The 21453-nt window shown below is 47.4% G+C and overlaps 1 protein-coding gene and 1 non-coding gene across 11 annotated transcripts; both read left to right on the top strand.

The window, feature by feature from the left end:
* Positions 1 to 220: 220 nt before the first annotated feature.
* On the top strand, positions 221 to 21039 carry CHD4 (chromodomain helicase DNA binding protein 4). 10 transcript variants are annotated; one of them, XM_050971397.1, is made up of 40 exons: positions 221 to 333; positions 1180 to 1350; positions 3332 to 3459; positions 3642 to 3833; positions 4187 to 4305; positions 4712 to 4953; positions 5038 to 5165; positions 5296 to 5431; positions 5861 to 6042; positions 6165 to 6404; positions 7118 to 7321; positions 7398 to 7603; positions 7833 to 7964; positions 8266 to 8362; positions 8751 to 8942; positions 9030 to 9230; positions 10170 to 10307; positions 12254 to 12375; positions 12486 to 12659; positions 12962 to 13103; positions 13531 to 13662; positions 13775 to 13892; positions 14109 to 14233; positions 14526 to 14763; positions 14935 to 15107; positions 15273 to 15450; positions 15527 to 15637; positions 15803 to 15891; positions 15976 to 16109; positions 16596 to 16740; positions 16934 to 17099; positions 17442 to 17551; positions 17772 to 17907; positions 18055 to 18132; positions 18248 to 18385; positions 18480 to 18588; positions 18907 to 19039; positions 19888 to 20083; positions 20183 to 20374; positions 20473 to 21039. In XM_050971397.1, the coding sequence occupies exons 2-40, from the start codon at positions 1254 to 1256 to the stop codon at positions 20532 to 20534; spliced, it is 5835 nt and encodes a 1944-aa protein (XP_050827354.1). In that variant the 5' UTR covers positions 221 to 333; positions 1180 to 1253; the 3' UTR covers positions 20535 to 21039. The 10 variants fall into 10 exon arrangements, with proteins under 10 accessions (XP_050827354.1, XP_050827347.1, XP_050827337.1 ...); XM_050971390.1 differs by having other exon boundaries at positions 240 to 333; positions 15270 to 15450; positions 15806 to 15891; XM_050971380.1 differs by having other exon boundaries at positions 241 to 333; positions 15270 to 15450.
* Positions 17127 to 17265, top strand: LOC115484896 (small Cajal body-specific RNA 11). The gene has a single exon (XR_003945630.1). It is a non-coding gene; the product is annotated as a small Cajal body-specific RNA 11 (non-coding RNA).
* Positions 21040 to 21453: the final 414 nt, after the last annotated feature.

The raw sequence follows: 21453 nt of genomic DNA, 5'->3' as shown, positions 1-21453 counted from the left end.
GTGAAGGTGCGGGGGGGGGTGCAGTATTATGGGATGTTACCGGCGGGAGGGGTGGTTATTATTATGGGATGCCGGGCCGGGCAGTGAGTGGGAAGTTCTGAGGGGAGGGTGAGTATTATGGGATGTCGGGGGTGGGGGGGAAGGGGGTGTGTGTTTGCCGGGGAGACGGGGGCGGGGCCTGTTGCCTGGGTCCTGGGGCATATTATGGGATGTAGGCGGGAGAGGGCGGGGCCTAGCCGGGTTTTTTTCCCCTTTAAGAGGCGGTGCCGCCGTCGGAGCCATTTTCCCTTCAGCGGCGGCAGCGGCGAGAGAGGAGCCGGGGTCCGGAGCCGGGTGAGGAGCCGGGAGGGAACGAGGGCGGGCAAGGCCATCATCTGCCGCCTCCTGGGGCGTCCGGGCCAGCAGACGCGTCTCGCCGCCGGACGCCCCGTCGGCTCCGGCCGCAGCTCCTTCGGGGACGCGCCGTCCCCGTGCCCGGGCGGCCGCAGGACGAGTCCGGCCCCTCCTCCCCCGCCCCGCAACCGCCTCGCCGGTGCCCGCAGCCCAGGCCTGCGCCGGCCCCCGGGGAACGGCGGCCCCTCGCCGCACGCCCGCCGGACTTCCCCGGCCCCGCCCCGCGCCCCCGCCCGGGAGACGGTGCCCCCCGCCCCCGCCCTGCGCCGCGCAGCCCCGCTCCGGGCGGGGGCGGCGGAGCGGGGCTGCCGAGCCCGCCCGGCCTTTTGTGTGCGGCCGGCGGCCCGGCAGGGGCTGGGCCAGCGCTGCAGTGCCAGCCCGGGGCGGGTTGGGGCTGCTAGCCAGGGCACCGCGCTGACAGCCGCCCCGCTGGCCCCGGGGCTCCCTTGGAAGCCCGGCTGCCTTGCTTGCCCCGCTGCCTTCTCCCGGCCCAAGGCAGAAATAACCGAGGGCGCCCGGCTGCAGAGGACGGGAGAGTTTTCCTTTAGGACAGCTGTTTTGGCTTCCTCGCCAACGATAAGTTGCTGACTCAGTTTAATATCTAGTGTCTCCAAAGCCTGCTTTATCACAACTCTAAACTGATACTTGCTGCCAGTGGTTCTATTATCCACAGGCTCCAAAGCCAGTAAAGTTGCTGTCTAAGCTTTCTCATAGATCCTCTTAGTAGCACTATTGCTTGGGAGAACGGAGTTCAGGTTTGCTGTAACTTTCTCTTTTTCTTTTCAGTGAAGTACTGGCCAGACTGGCAAGAAGACGACAGACAGCCTGTGTAAGCCCCGGCCTCCCCCAGTGTGGAGGACATGGCTTCGGGCATTGGATCTCCATCACCATGCTCAGGGGGCAGTGATGATGATGAGATGGAGATCTTGTTGAACAACGCTATCCCTCAGCATCCAGGTATGGGGAGCCTGCAGGGCATGCATGTGGAGTGGGGACAATGTTGGTCTCAAGCTGAATATGTGAAGTGCGTGATGTGTTGGGCAATGTTTTTGGGTTTGGTTTGGGTTTTTTTTTTTGTTTTTTTTTTTATTTTGCTGCAAGTCACACGTATGTTTTTGATATCTGAGTCCCAGGGTTACTTTGAAGTGAGAGGCTCGAGGCTTTGTGTCAGGTGGAGCTGACTTTGTTACAAGCCAATGCAGGTTGTCAGGGCCTGTGCTTGGAGGAGGTGTAGGGGTTGGAGGCAGAGCATCCAATTCTGACAGGGTACCGAAATGCTTGTGAATTTCCATTTTCATGAATGGGGAGGGGGAAGAGGAGGTAGTATGTGAAAGGGCAGGTTGCCTGGCTTGCTTTCATCTGGGAGCTAAGACCGGCTGACGTCCAGAGAAAACTGCCCTGGGCTGTTGCGTGACCCACTTTCCTTCATCACCACACCCAATTATTGAGGATTCTTACTCTGTGCTGCTTGCTCACCTTTGCTTTTTTTTAGTCCTTGTATCTTGCTTTTTCCCTTGTATTTGCATCCTCATCATCAACATGAGGCTTGATTTAGAGCCCAGAGATTTCTTCTGGTTTGATTTTTTTTTGTTGTTGCTGCTGCTGCTGTTGATGACCTGCTCTGTGGACATGCATCTGGATTCTTCACTTCCTTGTGAAAAAGGAGTGATGTATATAGTCAATTGCAGGACAAGTGTGGGATTTCCTACTAACTCATGCTGGAGTGTTGTGTCATATGTGAGAAATGTAACTGGAGGAAGGAAGATGGTGTTGTGGAGTTTTGGATTTTTGTTTGTTTGGCATTTTTTTCTTAAGCCTTGTCTCTGGAGTTTTCTGGCACCTGAAATCTTGGGCAGTATAGGACTATCAGTAATGAGAATCTATTTGCAAAAAGCCTGGTAAAATCACAGCAAAATGGAGATGTTTAGGTGATACTTTGGAAAGGGTAGGTCGTTAGAGGCTCTAAATCAGAACTTGGGGGAGAAGATGCATGATCCTTGAAGGACCTGGTGTTGCAGCACCATGGGAGCAAAGAGACATCTATTGGCTGGGAATATGGCAGGGGCCAGGCGTGGGACTCCAGGTTCTGAGACCTCTATCTGTGCTGTTTCAACCCTGGCTGCAGTAGCTCCTCTGAGTTGTGGCTTCCTCCATCCTGCCCAGCTCGGGTGGTCAGGAGGCCATTTTCCCTTGGAGGGAGAAGGAGTGACTCTGGCTGTGTGCAGTGGGCGGGGCGGCAGGGGAGGGCGGGTGGCCGCGCTGCTCCCGCAGCCTGCCACAAAGAGAAGGAAGGGCTGTCTGGCTGCCTCTGCCCCCTCGGGCCAAGGGCAGCCAGGAACAAGGGCACACAGATGGAAGCGTCCACTGGTGCTGGGGAACTGGCGTGTGTTCTGGCCAGGCAGGCAGCTTGCTAGCTGCTGGGGCTGGGGGTAGGTTCTGTCTAATCTGGATCAGAATAGAGTTGCTGAGTAACAACTTTCCTATGGAGAAGGAAAAGTAGTGGCTTACTGGCCTGTATTTTGCATGCAGCTGTAGGATGTTCTGTACTGCTGAAGAGGCTAGATCCATGGACTGATACAGTATCCTACTCAGGTTCTCAAATGAATTCACTGTTTTGCTCCTTTTAGATGTGGCCATCTGTTTTATGCTCTTTCCTCTTCTTGTTGGGTTATGGCAAACTTCTTGTCCCCGAGTTCTGAGTGCGGTTCTGCTTGGAGAAGCAAGATTGTGGAAAGGGTTGGGGTTGGGAGGGGGATAAACCATGTTGGTGGTACCTTAGGATACAGTTTTTGAGTATCTGTTGTGAATAGTAAGAGTTGTAACCACCTCTGCTTGTAAGTACGTAGCAAGAAGCAGACAAGTTGATCTCTGTGAAGGGCGGCTATGCTGTACTGGGCAGGAGGGGGTTGAATGAGCCATGTTGCCTCTTCACATACAGAACCTGAAGAAGAGCCAGAAGAAGAGCTTCTGTCAGAGGCTGACACTCCCAAAATCAAGAAGAAGAAGAAGCCCAAGAAACTGAAGGAACCTAAAGTTCCCAAGCTCAGCAAGCGTCAGAAGAAGGAGGTAAGAAAAAGGATGCCTGAGGTCACACTATAAAATATGGATGTATAGGGTGAGGGTGCTTATTGTTGTTGGCTGATAGCAGCAATCTTTTGAATGAATCCTGTGAAGCTTGGGGAGAGAACGGTGTTAAGTGTTTATCCCCAGGGTATTTTCTCATGCTTGATCTCTCCCTCCCTCCCCAGCTGGGGGACAGCTCTGGTGAGGGGAATGAGTTTGTGGAGGAAGAAGAAGAGGTCCTGCGCTCTGACAGTGAGGGCAGTGATTATACTCCTGGGAAGAAGAAAAAGAAGAAATTAGGACCCAAGAAGGAAAAGAAAAACAAAGCCAAGCGCAAGGAGGAGGAGGAAGAGGAGGAAGAAGATGATGACTCAAAGGTAACGAGCTGCCTGCTTGCTTCTCATTCCCAGGTAGTATCTGATTTGGGAGATCACTGTGCTCTCCCTTAGTGATTGCACAGGGAGTTGGGACTGTGTAGTCTCTTCTTCTACTAGACCCTCTTGGCTTCGCCTTTTTCCCACCTTGCATTCTTCCCTCTTTATTACTTTAAGCACACATGCAGTTTATATTGAATGCAAATACTTTTCCCATTTCCAGTGATCTGCTATTGCAGCTGTGTCCTATGGTAGAGATAAATGGATGCAGGGGAAAACAATTCCCTGGGTTATCTGTGGAATGTGGAAGATGTGTGGAAGCTCTGCTCAGAGTTGCCATGATTCTCTTTTCTTAGGAGCCAAAGTCATCTGCTCAGCTCCTGGAAGACTGGGGCATGGAGGATATTGATCACATCTTCACAGAGGAGGATTACCGCACACTCACCAACTATAAAGCTTTCAGCCAGTTTGTCAGGTGAGCTGCAAGCCTACACTTGAATTTACTTGGGAACAAAAAAAGAGATGGAACAAAAACTAGATTCCTTGATTTTGGAACCTCAGTGCACACCAGTGTAGTACCTAGAGTAAAAACTGAAGCAATAGTAAAATAATTGATTGCTCGCTTTTTTGCTTTCAGTCATCAAGATGGTGCAAGTCGCCTTTCTTCCCTACTATGCTAAATTCCATTTTTTTTGCACCCAAACATTTTCATCTTTCACACAGTGAAGGATGAGGGGGGGGAGATTCATTGGCTGTTGAGATCAAAGATTAGAAAGGAATGTAGCTGAGATAAAGGTGCTGATGGGGGTGGCAGTGGGGAGGAATAATCTAGATTTCAGGATGGTTCAGTAACCTTTCCTTCATTCCTTAACTGTACGCAGGCCACTTATCGCAGCCAAGAACCCTAAAATAGCAGTGTCGAAGATGATGATGGTACTGGGAGCCAAATGGAGGGAGTTCAGCACCAACAACCCCTTCAAGGGAAGTTCAGGTGCATCTGTGGCAGCTGCTGCAGCTGCAGCTGTTGCAGTAGTCGAGAGTATGGTGACAAACGTGGATGCTGTCCTGCCACAGCCCCCTGTAGATGTGCCACTCAGGAAAGCCAAGACAAAGGAGGGCAAAGGTGAGGTGAAGAGTCTAGCAGGAGGATAAAGTGTGACTGGTGTCAAGGCCATAGCCCTTCTGACTCTGCCTCCTGTGTTCCCAGGACCCAATGCCCGGCGGAAGCCAAAGGCCAGTCCTCGTATTCCTGATATCAAGAAACCTAAAACAAAGAAGGTGGCACCACTGAAAATCAAACTGGGAGGATTTGGTTCCAAGCGTAAAAGATCATCAGTAAGTGATGCTCCTTTCTTGACCTTGTGAGGATGAGGTCATGGTGTGATAGTGATCCTGGGGGTGTGTCTGATTGCTGCTCCCCAGCATGTGTGTCTGAGTAGCAAAGCTTTTCTCTTACCTGCCTCAGAGTGAGGATGATGATCTGGACGTGGAGTCAGACTTTGATGATGCCAGCATCAACAGCTACTCTGTGTCAGACGGATCTACAAGCCGTAGTAGCCGCAGTCGCAAAAAACTCAAGGCTGGGAAGAAGAAAAAGAAAGGTAAAGATGCTTGCTGCCAGTTAGAGCCAAGCACAGTTAAGTGTGTAGAAAGATCAGAGGGAAGTCTGTGTGGATGTTTTGATGTTTAATAGCATACTTGAGGGAGAATTGATTGTGAAGGAAGAACCTGATATTATTTTGAATAAGGAAAAGGTTTTCAGAAGTTCTTTGTTAGGAGTACAGATGCAGTACTGAGTTTTCCTGGCCTTAACTGTAGCTTTTATTTCATGGGTGGAAGGGGGCACAAAGGGACTTGCTTTGCTCCTGTTTCCAGGTCTTCCTTCTCACCTTGTTTACTTATATAGAGTAAGAGTTTTGTATTCTGGATCTCTAGATGGCTGTGTTGACTTTTGGGAGAATGCCCTCCCTGGCTGTAGGAAACCTTTACCTGTGGCTTGTACTGCAGTAACTCCTCATCACCCTCTGCAGGTGAGGAGGACTCCACAGTGGCTGTGGATGGCTATGAGACTGATCACCAGGACTACTGTGAGGTGTGCCAGCAGGGAGGAGAAATTATATTGTGTGATACCTGCCCTCGTGCCTACCACATGGTTTGCCTGGACCCAGACATGGAGAAAGCTCCAGAGGGCAAATGGAGCTGCCCACACTGTGTGAGTGTTGGATTCCCCTAACGGTGCAAGAGATAATGTATGAGGGGGATGTTAAGTGGCTTGGGGCTGTTTCTGTGGTAATGAAATAATCACTTTGTTTTTCTGATTTCCCTCTCCCATAGGAAAAAGAAGGCATTCAGTGGGAAGCAAAGGAGGATAACTCTGAAGGTGAGGAAATCCTGGAGGATGTAGTGGGGGATGCTGAGGAAGAGGATGACCACCATATGGAGTTCTGTAGAGTCTGCAAGGATGGAGGAGAGCTGCTGTGCTGTGACGCCTGTCCTTCGTCCTATCACATCCACTGTCTGAATCCCCCACTGCCTGAGATTCCCAATGGAGAATGGCTGTGTCCTCGCTGCACTGTGAGTTTCTGCTAGTACCATTGTCCAATTGCTACAAAAGGTGATTGATCTAATCCCTTTGGATCCTCATATTTCTGTGGAAATACATGATCCTTTGAAGACTGTGTCCTCACATGCTTTTGTCATAAAGCTTAAAGGCCTGACTTTTTGTAGCTGTGTTGTGCCTTGATTGCTTTCTCCAGACAGTGGGCAAACCAGGCTACAGCCTTTGTCTCAAGAGATTTGTCCACATGCAGGGTAGTTGGGCAGTTTTTGGTCCAGCATGGCATGGATCACTCTTTTGGGCTCCCATATGTCTATAGAGGCAGGAGATCAAGTGCAAGCAAATTCAGTGCTTGAAGTCATTTAAATTGATGCTGAGACAAACTGGTTTTGCACTGTTGTAAGCTTTGTAGTGCTGAGACCTTTCTCAGTAGATTGTTAGGAGAAATACTATGCTTTCCCAGAAATTTCTTGAAATAGGTAGTATAAATGATGCTAATTGTGTTCATAAGATGATGAACAAAAGAACCCTTATGTTGGGCCCTTAGTTCTACAGCAGAAGTTTTTTTTGCATGGATTTTCAATGAAGTTGTAGTTGGACAGACTGCTGGGCTTGTCAAGCCTAGCAAATTCTGTGTAGCGAAACCATAAGTGACTCTGTTTCTGCTCTTTAGTGCTTACATATTAGAGTACATACACTGTGATGCATCAAGCTCTGTTTAACTTCCCAGTGCCCAGCTTTGAAAGGAAAGGTGCAGAAGATCTTGATCTGGAAATGGGGTCAGCCCCCAGTGGGCCCTGCACCACCACGTCCACCTGATGCAGACCCTAATGCTCCACCGCCAAAGCCTCTGGAGGGTCGGCCTGAAAGGCAGTTCTTTGTCAAATGGCAGGGCATGTCTTACTGGCACTGCTCCTGGGTGTCAGAGTTGCAGGTGAGTGGGGGAACCTAACATAAGGGCGGACAGTTGAGGCTGAAACACCTACTGACTGCTTGTGTCCTGACTGCAGCTGGAGTTGCACTGCCAGGTCATGTTTCGTAACTACCAACGCAAAAATGATATGGATGAGCCACCCTCAGGAGACTTTGGAGGGGAAGAAGAGAAAAGCCGAAAGAGAAAAAACAAGGACCCCAAATACGCTGAGATGGAAGAGCGTTTCTATCGATACGGGATCAAGCCAGAGTGGATGATGATCCACAGGATCCTTAATCATAGGTAGGGGGTGTAACAAAGAGGATTTTCTACAAAGACCGTAAGCAGGGCTAAGGGAGAGGGGATGAGCTAAACTGCAGTATGACTGGGAGAAACAGTGGGAGTTCTTTGTTGGTATGACAGACGTTGTTCTGTTTCTGCTGCTTCACTAAGAGTTCTTCCCCTCCATTTGAATGGATTGGGGGAATACTGCCATCTCACTGTGCTTGAGACTTACTGGTTTCTTCTGCAGTGTGGATAAGAAGGGGAATGTCCACTATTTAATTAAATGGAGAGACCTACCCTATGACCAGGCATCCTGGGAAAGTGAAGATGTGGATATTCAAGATTATGACCTCTACAAGCAAGCCTACTGGAATCACAGGTAGGAGAAGTATCTAGAGGTTGTTTTCCTTTCCCTTCCCTCAAGAGAAAGTACTTCAGTATGTCAGCCTCTAGCACTGGCTGGATTAATAGATGGAAATGGGCAAGAGGCATCTTGTTGGGGACTCCTTATGCTTTTGGGCAGGGACCTCCTCTCCTACTAGTTCATGAGGGTTCCAGCCCTGTTCTCTTGAGCTGTTTTGAGTTGGGTGATTGTCCTCCTGGTCTCTGCAATAATTTTCACTCCGTTTGTTAATAAAAAGCCATTAAACTCACATGTACTTGGGACTGTGTCCACACAGGGAGCTGATGCGAGGTGAGGAGGGCAGGCCTGGTAAGAAGTTAAAGAAAGTGAAGATGCGGAAACTGGAGAGACCCCCAGAGACTCCCACAGTAGATGTGAGTTACTGCTTTTTGCTTTGGAGCCATCTGATAGAGCTGCTTATTTTGGGGTGCCTGCAGATAAATAGGAAAATGAAGAATGAACAGCATATGGTTTGGAGCTCCCTCATAGCCCAAAAAATAAGTGACATTAGAGAGCCTTCAGACAAAGGTCCACCGTGTCCATTGGGTCAGACTCCCTAGCTCTTGGTGAAAGGGTTTTACAAAAAAAAAAAGGCTTCTTGTTGGATGCCTTTGGCCATTTGGAAATTGGCTTTGATGGTAGTCTGTTTGTCATCTGTGAGGCCTCATTTGTACTAGTGAATATAACGATGGCTAAGAAAGGACTTTTGTTACTTATCTAGGTAAGTGAAAGGATTCCAACTCTTCCTTCTTTCCACTACAGCCGACAGTGAAATACGACCGGCAACCAGAGTACCTCGATGTAACAGGGGGGACCTTGCATCCCTACCAACTGGAAGGGCTGAATTGGCTGCGCTTCTCTTGGGCCCAGGGCACAGATACAATCTTGGCTGATGAGATGGGTCTGGGAAAGACTGTGCAGACAGCAGTGTTCCTGTATTCCTTATACAAAGAGGTGAGAGCTGGGAGGTCACTGCCCAGGGAGAGTCTGCCTGTATTAGTGATTGCAGTCATCTAATGCTCTTACTGACTCTGTTTGTAGGGCCACTCAAAGGGTCCCTTCTTGGTGAGTGCACCGCTGTCCACAATCATCAACTGGGAACGGGAATTTGAGATGTGGGCCCCAGATATGTATGTAGTGACCTACGTTGGGGACAAAGACAGCCGGGCCATCATCCGTGAGAATGAGTTCACTTTTGAGGATAATGCCATACGTGGAGGCAAAAAAGCATCCAGAATGAAGGTACAGAACTCTGCTTTAACACAAGCCTGAATTAAGATGCAATTAACTAACTTTGAGCAGCTGAGATTCAGATACTCTTCTGTCCCTGAGAACTGATTATGCTTGTAGTTTCCAAATGGAAATAACTGCAAATTGATGACAAGTGGACATTCAGACTCTTCCTATAGACTGTTAAAATACTCCTGCTAGTCTGAACTGATTTAGTACTGGAGAAAGATAGTTGACTAAGGTAATGCTGACCCTAGGCAAGTCCCTCTGTCTTCCTTACTTAAACCTGTGAAGTTGTGCATCTTTAGTTCTGCAGGTCTAAGTTGATGTCAGAGTTGCTGCTGTGTATAAAAATTTACAAAAAAAAGTATGAACCTTTTCATCCTGAGGAATTGGCTGACAAGGCCATACTCAGACATGTGAGAAATTGCATTTTGTGCCCAGACAGGAAGACTCTGACCTAGGTGGCTACTTCTTGTAGAACTGAAGTCTTCCTAGTAAAACCAAGATGGCAGCTAAAGCATTTTCAGTGGCAGAGGCAGATAGACTAATTTCCTTCCTTTGAAATGGAACAGCCTTAAGTACTAATAGTAATTTCAAGTTCCATGGTACACTATTTATCTTTTGAAGTCTTAGCTTTCTGATGACACACTCTTCTCCAAATCTCAATTCTCTAACATGCCTCTACTCACTTACTTGTTAAACATCTTTGTTAGAGTATTTGACATCTGCCCAAAAATAGCAGGTACTGAGGGGGTTGAGGAGACTTAGATGTGAGAGCAATAGGGAATTAAAAGGCTAAAATGGTTTGGGCAGCATTTTGAGTCTTGTGACAGTAGACTGCGGGTATGAAAGTTTTTTATGTGCTGTTGACCACGGCTCATCAGGGTGACTTCATGGAGGAAAACTGCATTCTCTATCCCATTACATGTTCATCCTTTTCCTTTGCAGAAGGAGGCTGCTGTCAAGTTTCATGTGCTTCTCACTTCCTATGAATTGATTACAATTGATATGGCCATACTGGGCTCTATTGACTGGGCCTGTCTCATTGTGGATGAAGCTCACAGACTGAAGAACAACCAGTCTAAGGTACATAGAAGCATAGGTGGTTCATGGGCATGGCATATGTTGCAGGGGAGAGAGACAGCTCTTAGTCATTTGTTAAGTAGTAAATTTGATGTGTTAATAAAAAGAAAAATCAACAGCCTGCATTTGGAGATCAGTCATCATTGGCAACAACTTTACTTACACAGATCACTAGTTAAAACAGCTTTCTTTCCAGGTGAATGGGCAGTTGGTCTAGACTGAAAAACAGGAAAACCTGGATGTAGTTGTTGCTTTCAAATACAAAATGATTTCTCTGAAAGCGTCACATACCTGCACCACCTCTATTCTGTAAAGGTTTACCATGCTGAGCATAAAACATGCTCCATGAACAGAATTACCTTGCATCCAGAGTAGACTTGCTCTCTGTGTTTATCTGGCTTTGTAGCAGAACTAATTAGGTGTTACAGAAACTGAAGGTGGGCAGAGGTGTTCAAAAATGCCAAGGTAGGTGCTGAAAGCCATATAGCTGCTTTAATATGAGCCTGCACCTTAACTAAACTTGTTTGAATTGAGTAGACTTGACTGTACTTTGTTAATCCAGGCCCTCCCTAGGCAGGCCTTGTGCCTTAATTCTGGTATTGATTTGCCTGTCTTCAGCTGGATTCCAGTGCTCAGTATGCCAAAACCAATTATTATTGGAAAGCTGGTTTTAGAGCTTCTTGGAGACTGTAAGAGAAAATTGCTGCTTGATTTCTTTTTTTGTTTGTTTTGTTTAAATGGCTTTAGTGTTCTGGATCTTGGCATGAGGTATCTTCCTGAGATATCACAGCTGTGCATGCAGTTCAGTTTCTAGATCTTGTTTTATTGTAGGCACTCAGACTGGATGCCATTCTGTGCTTAGCATTGAAACCATTGGAAGTAGGAATGAATGCTTACTATTAATATTCATTAATTGAAAGAGGTTGTAATGGCTCAAGGTCACACTGTGACACTATGCTGAACCATTAAATCTATTTCTACAACAGCTTCCTATCCTATAAGAAGAGCTTATGGGTGTTTGGCTGCAAGGTAGATTATGTCAGGTGCTTCTTGACAAATTTGGGTCATCTCCTCAAGTTTTGCAGATATAATTAGTAACTTCCACATTTGATTCCAAAATAAAAATATTTTAACTATAACTACATAGGAAGATAAATCCCTGTGGAGGCCACTAAAAGTACTCTTCTAGTGCTATAACCAAAACACAAGTGATTTGTTTTTTGCCACCTAGTACAGCTGCTTTCATTAAGTTTGACCTTGTATCATGCTAAGTGTAAGGTAAGCAAAGAAACGGCCAAACTGATAAATAAATTACTGCTTTACTGTCAGTTTGTGCTGGTGAACATGGTACACTTGTGCTTTTCAGTGCAGTACTTTTAACTGCTCGCTACATCTGTCTGGAATTACTTCATTTTTGTGAAAACCAGTGCAAATTACCTTCAAGACACATTGGCAAGCCCTTAGCTCTTTTTCTCCTCTGCTTGTTCAGGGCTCTGGAACACTGCCAGGAGCGATATGAATAGGAAGAGTGACTTAGTTATTTCTAGAATTCTCAAGGCAGAGTAGTTGTAGGAACGTGGAACACTAATTTAGCAAGAAAAAATACACAGTACAACAGTCAAGAAAAGATTTGTGGATGAAGGAGATTGTAACTTGTAAGAGCAAAAGAAACCAACTCACACCTGATGGCTCAGAGGATTTGCTGCAGTCATGGTTTAGCTATGCAGAACAATGATCCAAATAAGATCAGTCAAGTAACACTGGCTGGAATGTGAACTACTTGGAACTCTTGTCCAAACAGTTGATGTGATCTAAATGGAACCCTAGATTGTTGTCAACTTTCTAGATTTTTTTTTTTTTGTAAGCCTATGACTTAATAAGCCTTTGATGTATTTGAGTGTGTGTTTTGGTTTATTTTCCCACTTTTTTCCCTGCTCTCTCCTTTCCAGTTTTTCCGTGTGCTGAATGGTTACTCCCTCCAGCACAAGCTGCTGCTTACGGGAACTCCCCTGCAGAACAACCTGGAGGAACTGTTCCACCTGCTGAACTTCCTGACGCCCGAGAGATTCCAGTATGTCTTGCAGTGCCAGTTAGCCTGCCTTTTTTGTCACTCCTTTCCCCTCACTTGCTCTTTTGCTCTTTTTCCTTTGTGCCATTTGCTGAGTGTCTGTTTCCCTGCAGTAACTTGGAGGGCTTCCTAGAAGAGTTTGCGGATATTGCCAAGGAAGATCAGATCAAGAAGCTGCACGACATGCTGGGCCCACATATGCTGAGGCGTCTCAAGGCTGATGTTTTCAAGAATATGCCATCTAAGACTGAACTCATTGTCAGAGTGGAACTGAGTCCCATGCAGAAGTGAGTGTGGGGATGAACAGAGCACCTGCTGTTGAGCTACTGTTTCTCTGCTCTGGAGTTTCAGAGAGAATGCTGAAGCAGCCTTATCCTTACTCTGCAGGGTTTTCTGAATAGTGGGCTGCCACTAGAGCAGAGGAAGGACTAATCCTGTGCTCTGGTGTAAGTGATAAAGAGATAGTGAGTGCCACTGGCAGAGCTTAGGTAGTAATGCCAGAAGCTGTGCAGAGTTTAGCAAGAGAAAAGTAGGTTAGTTGTTCTCATGACAGCTGGCTAAGTTGTTTTATTTTCTTTTTTGTTTTCAGGAAATATTATAAATACATTTTGACAAGAAACTTTGAGGCACTGAATGCACGGGGTGGTGGTAACCAAGTCTCATTGCTCAATGTTGTTATGGATCTGAAGAAGTGCTGTAACCACCCCTACCTCTTTCCTGTGGCTGCTATGGTATGTCCAGTCACTAATTCTGTATAAGCTAATTCCCTGCTGGCTGTTACCAGGAAGCCAGTTAGCTCCCTACGTGAGGCATGGAGGGGTTCCCATTTTTCTCCTTTTGCTTCTATGTGGTTTTTTTCATCCTGTCTTTATTTAGACCCAATATGCTGAAAGGCCATTTCTTTTCTAGCACATTTATGTGATAGCTCCTACCTATCTTTTGACTCATGTGAGGTGATGAAGACTGTAAGAGTAGGGACTAAGTAAGAAAAGAGGACAGTATGTAGGAGTCAAATTGCAAGAGAACAGGGTAGCGCTGATGGTATGTACAGGTTTTTCCAAGGTCAGTGGAGTCAGCTGGGGCCTACGGCCAAGTTACATCCCTTCAAGCTGTTTTTGTCCTTTGCACCTTATTCCCTCTTTGTCTTTTTCTTTTTAGGAAGCTCCAAAAATGCCAAATGGCATGTATGATGGTAGTGCACTTATTCGAGCCTCTGGAAAGCTGTTGCTGCTCCAGAAGATGTTAAAGAACCTGAAGGAAGGAGGTCACAGAGTGCTCATATTCTCTCAGGTATATGGAGAAAAACCTTTAGGCCCAGAATACTTCTTTTGAGAAAGAAGTCTGTTGATCTGGTATCCACGTGTCCCTCACTCTTCTGTGGTGGTGTTTTTCTTATATGCAGATGACTAAAATGTTGGACCTTCTAGAAGATTTTTTGGAACACGAAGGATACAAATATGAGCGGATTGATGGAGGAATCACAGGGAACATGCGTCAGGAGGCTATTGATCGCTTCAATGGTATATAGTCACCTACTTTTTCTGTAGAATGAAAAGCTTGCCTTGTATGTGCTTAATACGCATGGGTTTGTTGTGCCCAAGTCTCCTGTTGCTTTCCTGGAATCTTAAATTAGTAGCAATTCCCTGTCAGGTGATGTGGGTCAATTACAAATTCTTCTTTGAGTACTGCACACTCTCTTGATTACTTTTATTCTCTTTTTTTATTTTTAATTTAAGCTCCTGGAGCTCAGCAGTTCTGCTTTCTGCTTTCAACTCGAGCTGGGGGTCTTGGTATTAACTTGGCTACAGCAGATACTGTGATTATCTACGATTCAGACTGGAACCCCCACAATGATATCCAGGTGAGTCTGAATGGGATCACTCATTATGGAGTAATCCTGAGGAAGAGGAGACAGTAAATCATCAGAAAGACTGAAGGAGTCTGAGATTTCCCCTCTAGAAATATGTGAAATTAGAGCAATGGGGATGGGTAGAGATGAGAAATGAAATAGTGGAGGAATCTTCTAGGGCACAGCCTTCACTAATGCTAAGAGTAAATGTGAAGGCAGATGGGAAGCTTGAGGAGGTATGTGGGGTATATGAGACCTGCTGCTTGTGCAGCTCTAGATTTTTCTGAGCATATCTCTTTTCTAGGCCTTCAGCCGTGCACACAGAATTGGACAGAACAAGAAGGTGATGATATACCGCTTTGTGACAAGGGCCTCAGTGGAGGAGCGTATCACTCAGGTGGCCAAGAAGAAAATGATGCTAACTCACCTGGTAGTGAGACCAGGTTTGGGCTCCAAGACAGGCTCCATGTCCAAGCAGGAGCTTGATGACATTCTCAAATTTGGCACTGAAGAGCTCTTCAAGGATGAAGCTACTGAGGGCGGTGAGTGCCTGGGAGTAAAAGTGAAGGGGGTGGGGAGATCTGGCTCCTTGTTTAGTGAGGGACTTGTAGACACAGTGCTGATTATAGCTCCACAGAGAGGGTCTAGGGTGGCATTCCCTTTCATAGTCCATTGAGATCCATACAGCAATGGTGCCTGTACTCTTCCTTCAGGGGATAACAAAGAAGGTGAGGACAGTAGTGTCATCCACTATGATGACAAAGCAATTGAGCGTCTGTTGGATCGGAACCAGGATGAAACAGAAGATACAGAACTTCAGGGCATGAATGAATATCTCAGCTCCTTCAAGGTGGCCCAGTATGTGGTTCGTGAGGAGGAGATGGGGGTGAGTATGAGGTGGATGTCAGCTAATACATTCTCTTGAGTGATGGAGGATCAATTAAGTTAATTGTGCTCTGAAGCTTTTAAGGCTAAGCAGGCAGGCATATATCTGCTATGACAGGCTGGGACTTGGATCATAGGGCCCTAAGTGTGTTACCTCTGGCAGGAGGAAGAAGAGGTTGAACGGGAAATTATCAAGCAGGAGGAATCGGTAGATCCTGATTACTGGGAGAAACTGCTCCGTCACCATTATGAGCAACAACAGGAGGATCTGGCCAGGAACCTGGGCAAGGGCAAACGTATTCGCAAGCAAGTTAACTACAATGATGGCTCGCAGGAGGATAGAGGTACAAATCCACAGGACCCTGAGGGAAAAACGGGTGTAAGCATATATTGCTGGGAAGTAACGGAGTAGCGTCTCAGGCTCACGTGCTGTTTTTCTTTCAGACTGGCAGGATGACCAGTCAGATAATCAGTCAGACTATTCAGTTGCTTCTGAAGAAGGAGATGAGGACTTTGATGAGAGATCTGAAGGTAAGTTCTACTGGAGCCAGAGTTCCTGGGCTGCTTTGAATGTGGAAACAGTTGGGACTTGATTTGGGCAATTTATATGTTTTGTGGTGCTCTCCTGCTGGGGCAGTATTCACACAGCAATGTGCTGTGCATTGTCTCTTTGCTTAGCTGCATTTCTCTCTTCAGCAGCTCGTCGGCCTAGCCGCAAGGGCCTGAGAAACGATAAGGATAAGCCTCTGCCTCCATTGCTGGCCCGTGTGGGAGGGAACATCGAGGTGAGTTGTACCAGGGAAGGCATTTGCATGCTGCTGTTCCTGTCTTCCTCTTGCCATATCCATCTGTCTGCTCCTTCATTCTAGGTGCTGGGTTTCAACGCTCGCCAACGGAAAGCCTTCCTCAATGCTATCATGCGCTATGGAATGCCACCTCAGGATGCCTTCACCACTCAGTGGCTTGTTCGGGACCTCCGTGGCAAGTCAGAGAAAGAGTTCAAGTGAGTTTGCAGTAGGCAGGAATGAAAGACTGACAGCAGCTAGACCTGTCTGGGAAGAGTGAGAATTGGGCCTTTTCTTGGAGACTACATTTCCTTAACGTATTGGTTGATTCTTTGTGGGAGAATGAAGTATAAGCTGGGATTGTTGCTGACTCTCTTACTTGGATCTGACTCTTCAGTCACCAAAAGTAAATGCTTTTATAGGAGTAGCATGGCCCTACTAGCATGTAGGGAATAGTCTCCCAGAGTCTTTCTTGTGTTTATGATTGTTTCTGGCTCAAGATTCTTGAGTAAGCTGTGTGTCCTCTATGTACGTAGTGATTCTGTTAGGAAATTCTCCCTTGAAGGAGCCTGGAGCCCCAGAACTTCTTATTATGAGTTAATGGTCTCAGGATAATTTCCCTTATGTGCTGGAAGGGGTCTGACAATGTGTGTCTCCAGATAATGCAATTTATGGGCTAATTGTTTGTCTCTCAATCGCTGCAGGGCCTATGTCTCACTGTTCATGCGCCATTTATGTGAACCTGGAGCTGATGGTGCAGAGACCTTTGCAGATGGGGTCCCACGTGAAGGTCTTTCTCGACAGCACGTCCTCACTCGCATTGGGGTCATGTCACTTATACGCAAAAAGGTAGGTGCCTGGCAGAGCAATGTGGCCTTTGCTGGCCATACATACAGCTGTAGTCACCAGGGTCTTGAGTTGGAGAGTTACCTCTTCTTTCACACCTACTTTTGTTGTGTGCTCAGTGGTCTGCCTCTACAGGTGTAAGGATGAGTTTTGTATGACTCCTCCAGTGATAAGTTTTTCTCTCCCTCCTGTGCAGGTGCAGGAATTTGAGCATGTGAATGGCCGCTGGAGTATGCCAGAACTGGCAGAGATTGAGGAGAACAAGAAACTTTCACAGCCCAGCTCACCCTCTCCCAAAACTCCAACTCCTTCGACACCAGGGGATACGCAGCCGAATACACCGGCCCCTGTTCCTCCACCTGGTGAGGGCTCCCCTCTTGTGCAGCCCTGCGTCCTGACCTTAGCCTGGCTGTTCCCCTCACCAGAACTGTGGTGCTGGGGTCTGGGGGTGGACGCAGATCAACTTACTCTCATGTTAGGAGGGCTGCCAAAGACATGTGCGAGCCCTTAAAGGCAAGAGAGGACACTGGCTTTCCTGGGGTGAGCCCAGTATTTGTAGTGGGCAGGAGAAGGGGGGGGCATGTTAGTTCCATTTTGATGGGCCTGATCTCTGGGAACAAAGAAGTGGTCTTGGTAGCAGGGAAGACCTTACTGACTTGCTTCTCTTTTGTCTCCTGTGCTGCTCTGGCATGGGGAATACACAGAAGATGGAGTAAAAGTAGAAGAAGGAGCTAGTGCTAAGGAGCAAGGAGAGCCTTCTGAACCAGAGAAGGAGCTCAGTGCCTCTGCTACTGAAACAGAGGCCCCTATGGAGGTGAGTTTTGGCTTTTTTGTTTTGTAATTTTGAATCTCTACTTCTGCCTCCCCTTCATTTTTGCTGAGGCAGAGATGAGTTTTTAGAGTGATACTTGAAGATAACTCTCTGGTCCTCAGAACTGGCCTCACAGTTTTGTGTGTCTTTGCTTTTCAAGCGGCTGTGACTGTGTTTTGTCATGCACTTCTATACTTTGTGTCTCACTGATCACTGTCCTCAGCAGTGTGCTCAGCCTGTGGAGACACCACCCCAGGAAGCAAAATCCCCAGTGAACTCCACAGAAGCAGATGAAAAAAAAGTAGAGGAAACAGAAGTGAAGGAAAGACCAGATGAACCAATGGAAGTAGAAAGCAAAGGTACAAAGACTAAATCCTAAAGAAATAGGCTTGAATGTAGAGAATCAATGGGAAGTTGCAGTATAGTATTGGGTTTCACTGGTCGAAGAACAAAACTGTGAATTTGCTATGTTCCTATGCATCTCATGTTCCCCTTCTTTCCTGCAGCTGATGTGGAGAAAGTGGAAGACAGAGCAGCTACTGAGAATCCCCCTGACCCTCCTATAATCACTCTGGATGAGAAAGGTGAGGCATGATGACTCCTTTCTCTTCCTTAACCCTTCTTCTGCAAGGATTCATTGTGGGTCTAACTTGTTGCAGTATCTGCCATGTTTGTTTTAAAAATTTCCTGTGTGTACAGATGAGAAAAAGGACGATGATAAGAGAGATGTGGTGATGCTCCAGAACGGAGAGATGCTGAAAGAGTCAGTAGATGAAAGGCACAAGAAGGCAGTAAAGCAGCGCTTCATGTTCAACATAGCAGATGGTGGTTTCACTGGTATGTGATCTTTATCTACTTGAACTTGTTTGTAAGCTCCTGCTTATGTTTGTGAAATAACTTCCCCCTGTTCTGGTGTCTCTTGCCTTTACAGAACTACACTCCCTCTGGCAGAATGAAGAGCGGGCTGCCACTGTCACCAAGAAGACCTATGAGATCTGGCATCGGCGTCACGACTACTGGCTCCTAGCTGGGATTATCAAGTATCCTTGCCATGACAGACACATTCTGCCACCTTGTACATAACTTGTCACGGTGAAAGTGACTGTTCTGGATCTGACTGGCATAGGTTAAGTGAGAGAGTGCTTTATCTTCACAAGAGTGAAAGTGACGGTGGGAGGGGGAGCTTCCTGCAGCATAGCTAAGACTTGACAGGACATAGTTCTCATTCCCCTTCCTTGGCTCCTGTTTGTCCCCTCTCTGTACCCCCTTTCCCCTCTCCCTCTGGAGAACAGTACTGCCTGGGCTGTGTATTCCCTTGTTTTCACTGCCTTTGTTTGCCTGAGCTCATCCCATCTCAGTCATGGCTATGCCCGTTGGCAGGATATTCAGAATGATCCACGTTACGCCATCCTCAATGAACCCTTCAAGGGTGAGATGAACAGGGGTAACTTCCTGGAAATAAAGAATAAGTTTTTGGCAAGGAGATTTAAGGTAAGGATTCTCTTTAGTGTGATAGCTGCCTGGGTCTCTAAGAACAGGTTCTTGCAGTTCTGAGTTTCCACCAAGAAAGTGAAAGATGTATGCAATGCTTTTTGTTTTGGGGGGTAATAAAAAAGCAGTATACCTCAGGATCATGCAGTTGCTCCATGATAGGAGCTCCCTTTTTCTGGAGGTGGTATTGGGAGCTTGGTTCAGTGCTCTCTATCCAAATGTTTATTAAACAACTGGTAAGCAAGAGGCTTAAGGTCCAAGTGGCTGCTACAAGCCACTCCATGTACCTGAACAGAACTCTGGTTGCTCAAAGGGCTGCCTTCAGTCTCTACTTCATCCTCTTTAGGAGTAAACATAGCTTAGTTGTGGGAGTGATACACAATCAGGTAAAAGCCATGTAGGTCTCAGTCTTGGGGCAAAACATTGATTAACTGTAGGCTGAATGATAAGTTCTGCACTGACAGGATTGCAAATGATTTCTCCAAGTGCTTACAAGATTTTAGACTCTTTCCATAAATAGGATGGAATACTTTTCCCTTGGGTTCAAAGAGTAATCTCCATCCCATTTGCCTAATAAAATGTAAAAAGAATCAGAGGAGGAATGAAGATAGTAGAGGAGTTGTAGTAGTCTATTAAACCAAATGTACCCTGGTTTTCTTGTGTATCTGACTTTGCTTCATGAAGCCCTTGTTTTGGGCTACTCAGTAAAACCAGCTAGTGAAAGGAGATCCAGCTACACAATCTCACCTTATGAGATGGTGGGGAATTGGATCTGGAGAGACTGGGGGTATAGACAAGGCTCCCTCTCAGGCAGCTGCTGAAAGACTCATTGCTGCCCCACCTTGCAGCTCCTGGAGCAAGCGCTGGTGATCGAGGAGCAGTTGCGGCGGGCTGCCTATCTGAACATGTCCGAAGACCCATCTCACCCATCCATGGCTCTGAACACACGTTTTGCAGAGGTGGAATGCCTGGCTGAGAGCCACCAGCACCTATCCAAGGAATCAATGGCTGGGAATAAACCAGCCAATGCCGTGCTGCACAAAGGTAAAGCGGTGTATTAAACGGGTGGGATAGGTGTTCAGCAGTGCTGTCCCCTCTGGGGTGTCCCTTTCCCGTCCGAACAGATGTCCCTTTCTCTTGTAGTTCTGAAGCAGCTGGAGGAGCTTTTGAGTGACATGAAGGCAGATGTGACCCGTCTGCCGGCCACGATTGCCCGCATCCCACCTGTGGCAGTGCGCCTTCAGATGTCGGAGCGCAACATCCTCAGCCGCCTGGCCAACCGCAGCAGTGAGCCCCCGCCGCCACCCCCTCCCCAACAAGTACGTACCCGCTCTGGTCAGTAAGGGAGCTCTGGGGGGAGGGGCCCTCCGAGGGCCAGCCTGGGCTCCTGTGGCCAGCCCGGGAGTCTCAGCTCCTCCTCTCTTGCCCTGCAGGTGGCCCAGCAGCAGTGAGTTCCTGGCCCAGTGCTGTTGACCTTTCGGCCAAGCTGAAGTGACTCCCCTAGCCCACCCCTTCACACTCTACCCCTCTGCCTGACATTCCTGACTGGGTGCTGTTTCCCTCCATGGAAGCTGCTGCTCAGGTCTCTGGAAGGAGAAGAAACTCCTTCCTCTGCAGCCAGCCCGTTGGAGCAAGGAGTGTGTTTAGGAGAGAGGGGGATGGATGTATGATGGACTCTGTACATAGTGACTGGAGGCCCCAGCGCCATGTCTGTTACATGGAGAACCTGGCTGTATTGCTCGTTGCCTCCGCCTGGAATTCCAGTTTTCGTTCTTAATTTTATTTTGAGTTTGTTTACTGAGACAAGTGTGCAGGCAAGACCAAGCAAAAGCCAGGACAGAGACAAAGCTACCTCCATCAAAATCCTTTTTAATACAAAAACTGACCGGACTTGTCAACTAATAAGCAGCTTGAAGACAAAAGCAAACAACAATGAAAAACCAACAAAAAACAGAGCAAAACGTTGATAAAACTGAAAAATAAAGTTTCCTTGTATTTTATTTTGTTGTCTCTAGTATCATGAGTGTACTGGGGGTAAGTATGTGGTCTCAGCAGTGAAAGAAGAAGTAGTCATGTCTTTTTACTGTATCAGAGCGGCTTTTGGGGTATCCTACACCTCTGAGCAGGGCACTAGATGCCCATCCCTGGCCTTGAAGAACCTGGTCTCAGGAGTGCTGTCCCTGCCCCTGGTATGGGTGTTGGGTTAGATGATCTTTAACCCTCTGCGACCCCACCTTAACAGTCTCTGCTTCTGTAGCTGCTTTCACTGCTGCCTGCCTTGGGCTGTTTGCCCCCTGCCCCGGCTGCAGGACCCGCCTGTGAGTGCCTGCGGCAGGAGCCCCGCCTCCCTCCCGGGGCCGGCAGCCCCCTTCCCGCTACGGCTGTGCCCGCGGCGGGGCGGACCCGCGCGTCCC

This window comes from Serinus canaria, chromosome 1 (assembly GCF_022539315.1).
Source record: "Serinus canaria isolate serCan28SL12 chromosome 1, serCan2020, whole genome shotgun sequence".
Lineage (NCBI taxonomy): Eukaryota > Metazoa > Chordata > Aves > Passeriformes > Fringillidae > Serinus > Serinus canaria.
Note: the sequence above shows the minus strand (reverse complement) of the source record. Positions and strands in the feature narration are given on the sequence as shown.

Coding starts and splice junctions, on each gene's coding strand:
- CHD4 (XM_050971380.1), top strand. CDS start 1,254: ATGGCTTCGGGCATTGGATCTCCATCACCATGCTCAGGGGGCAGTGAT. Junction 8,943..9,029: donor TGTATTCCTTATACAAAGAG/GTGAGAGCTGGG, acceptor CTCTGTTTGTAG/GGCCACTCAAAGGGTCCCTT. Junction 12,376..12,485: donor CTGACGCCCGAGAGATTCCA/GTATGTCTTGCA, acceptor GTTTCCCTGCAG/TAACTTGGAGGGCTTCCTAG.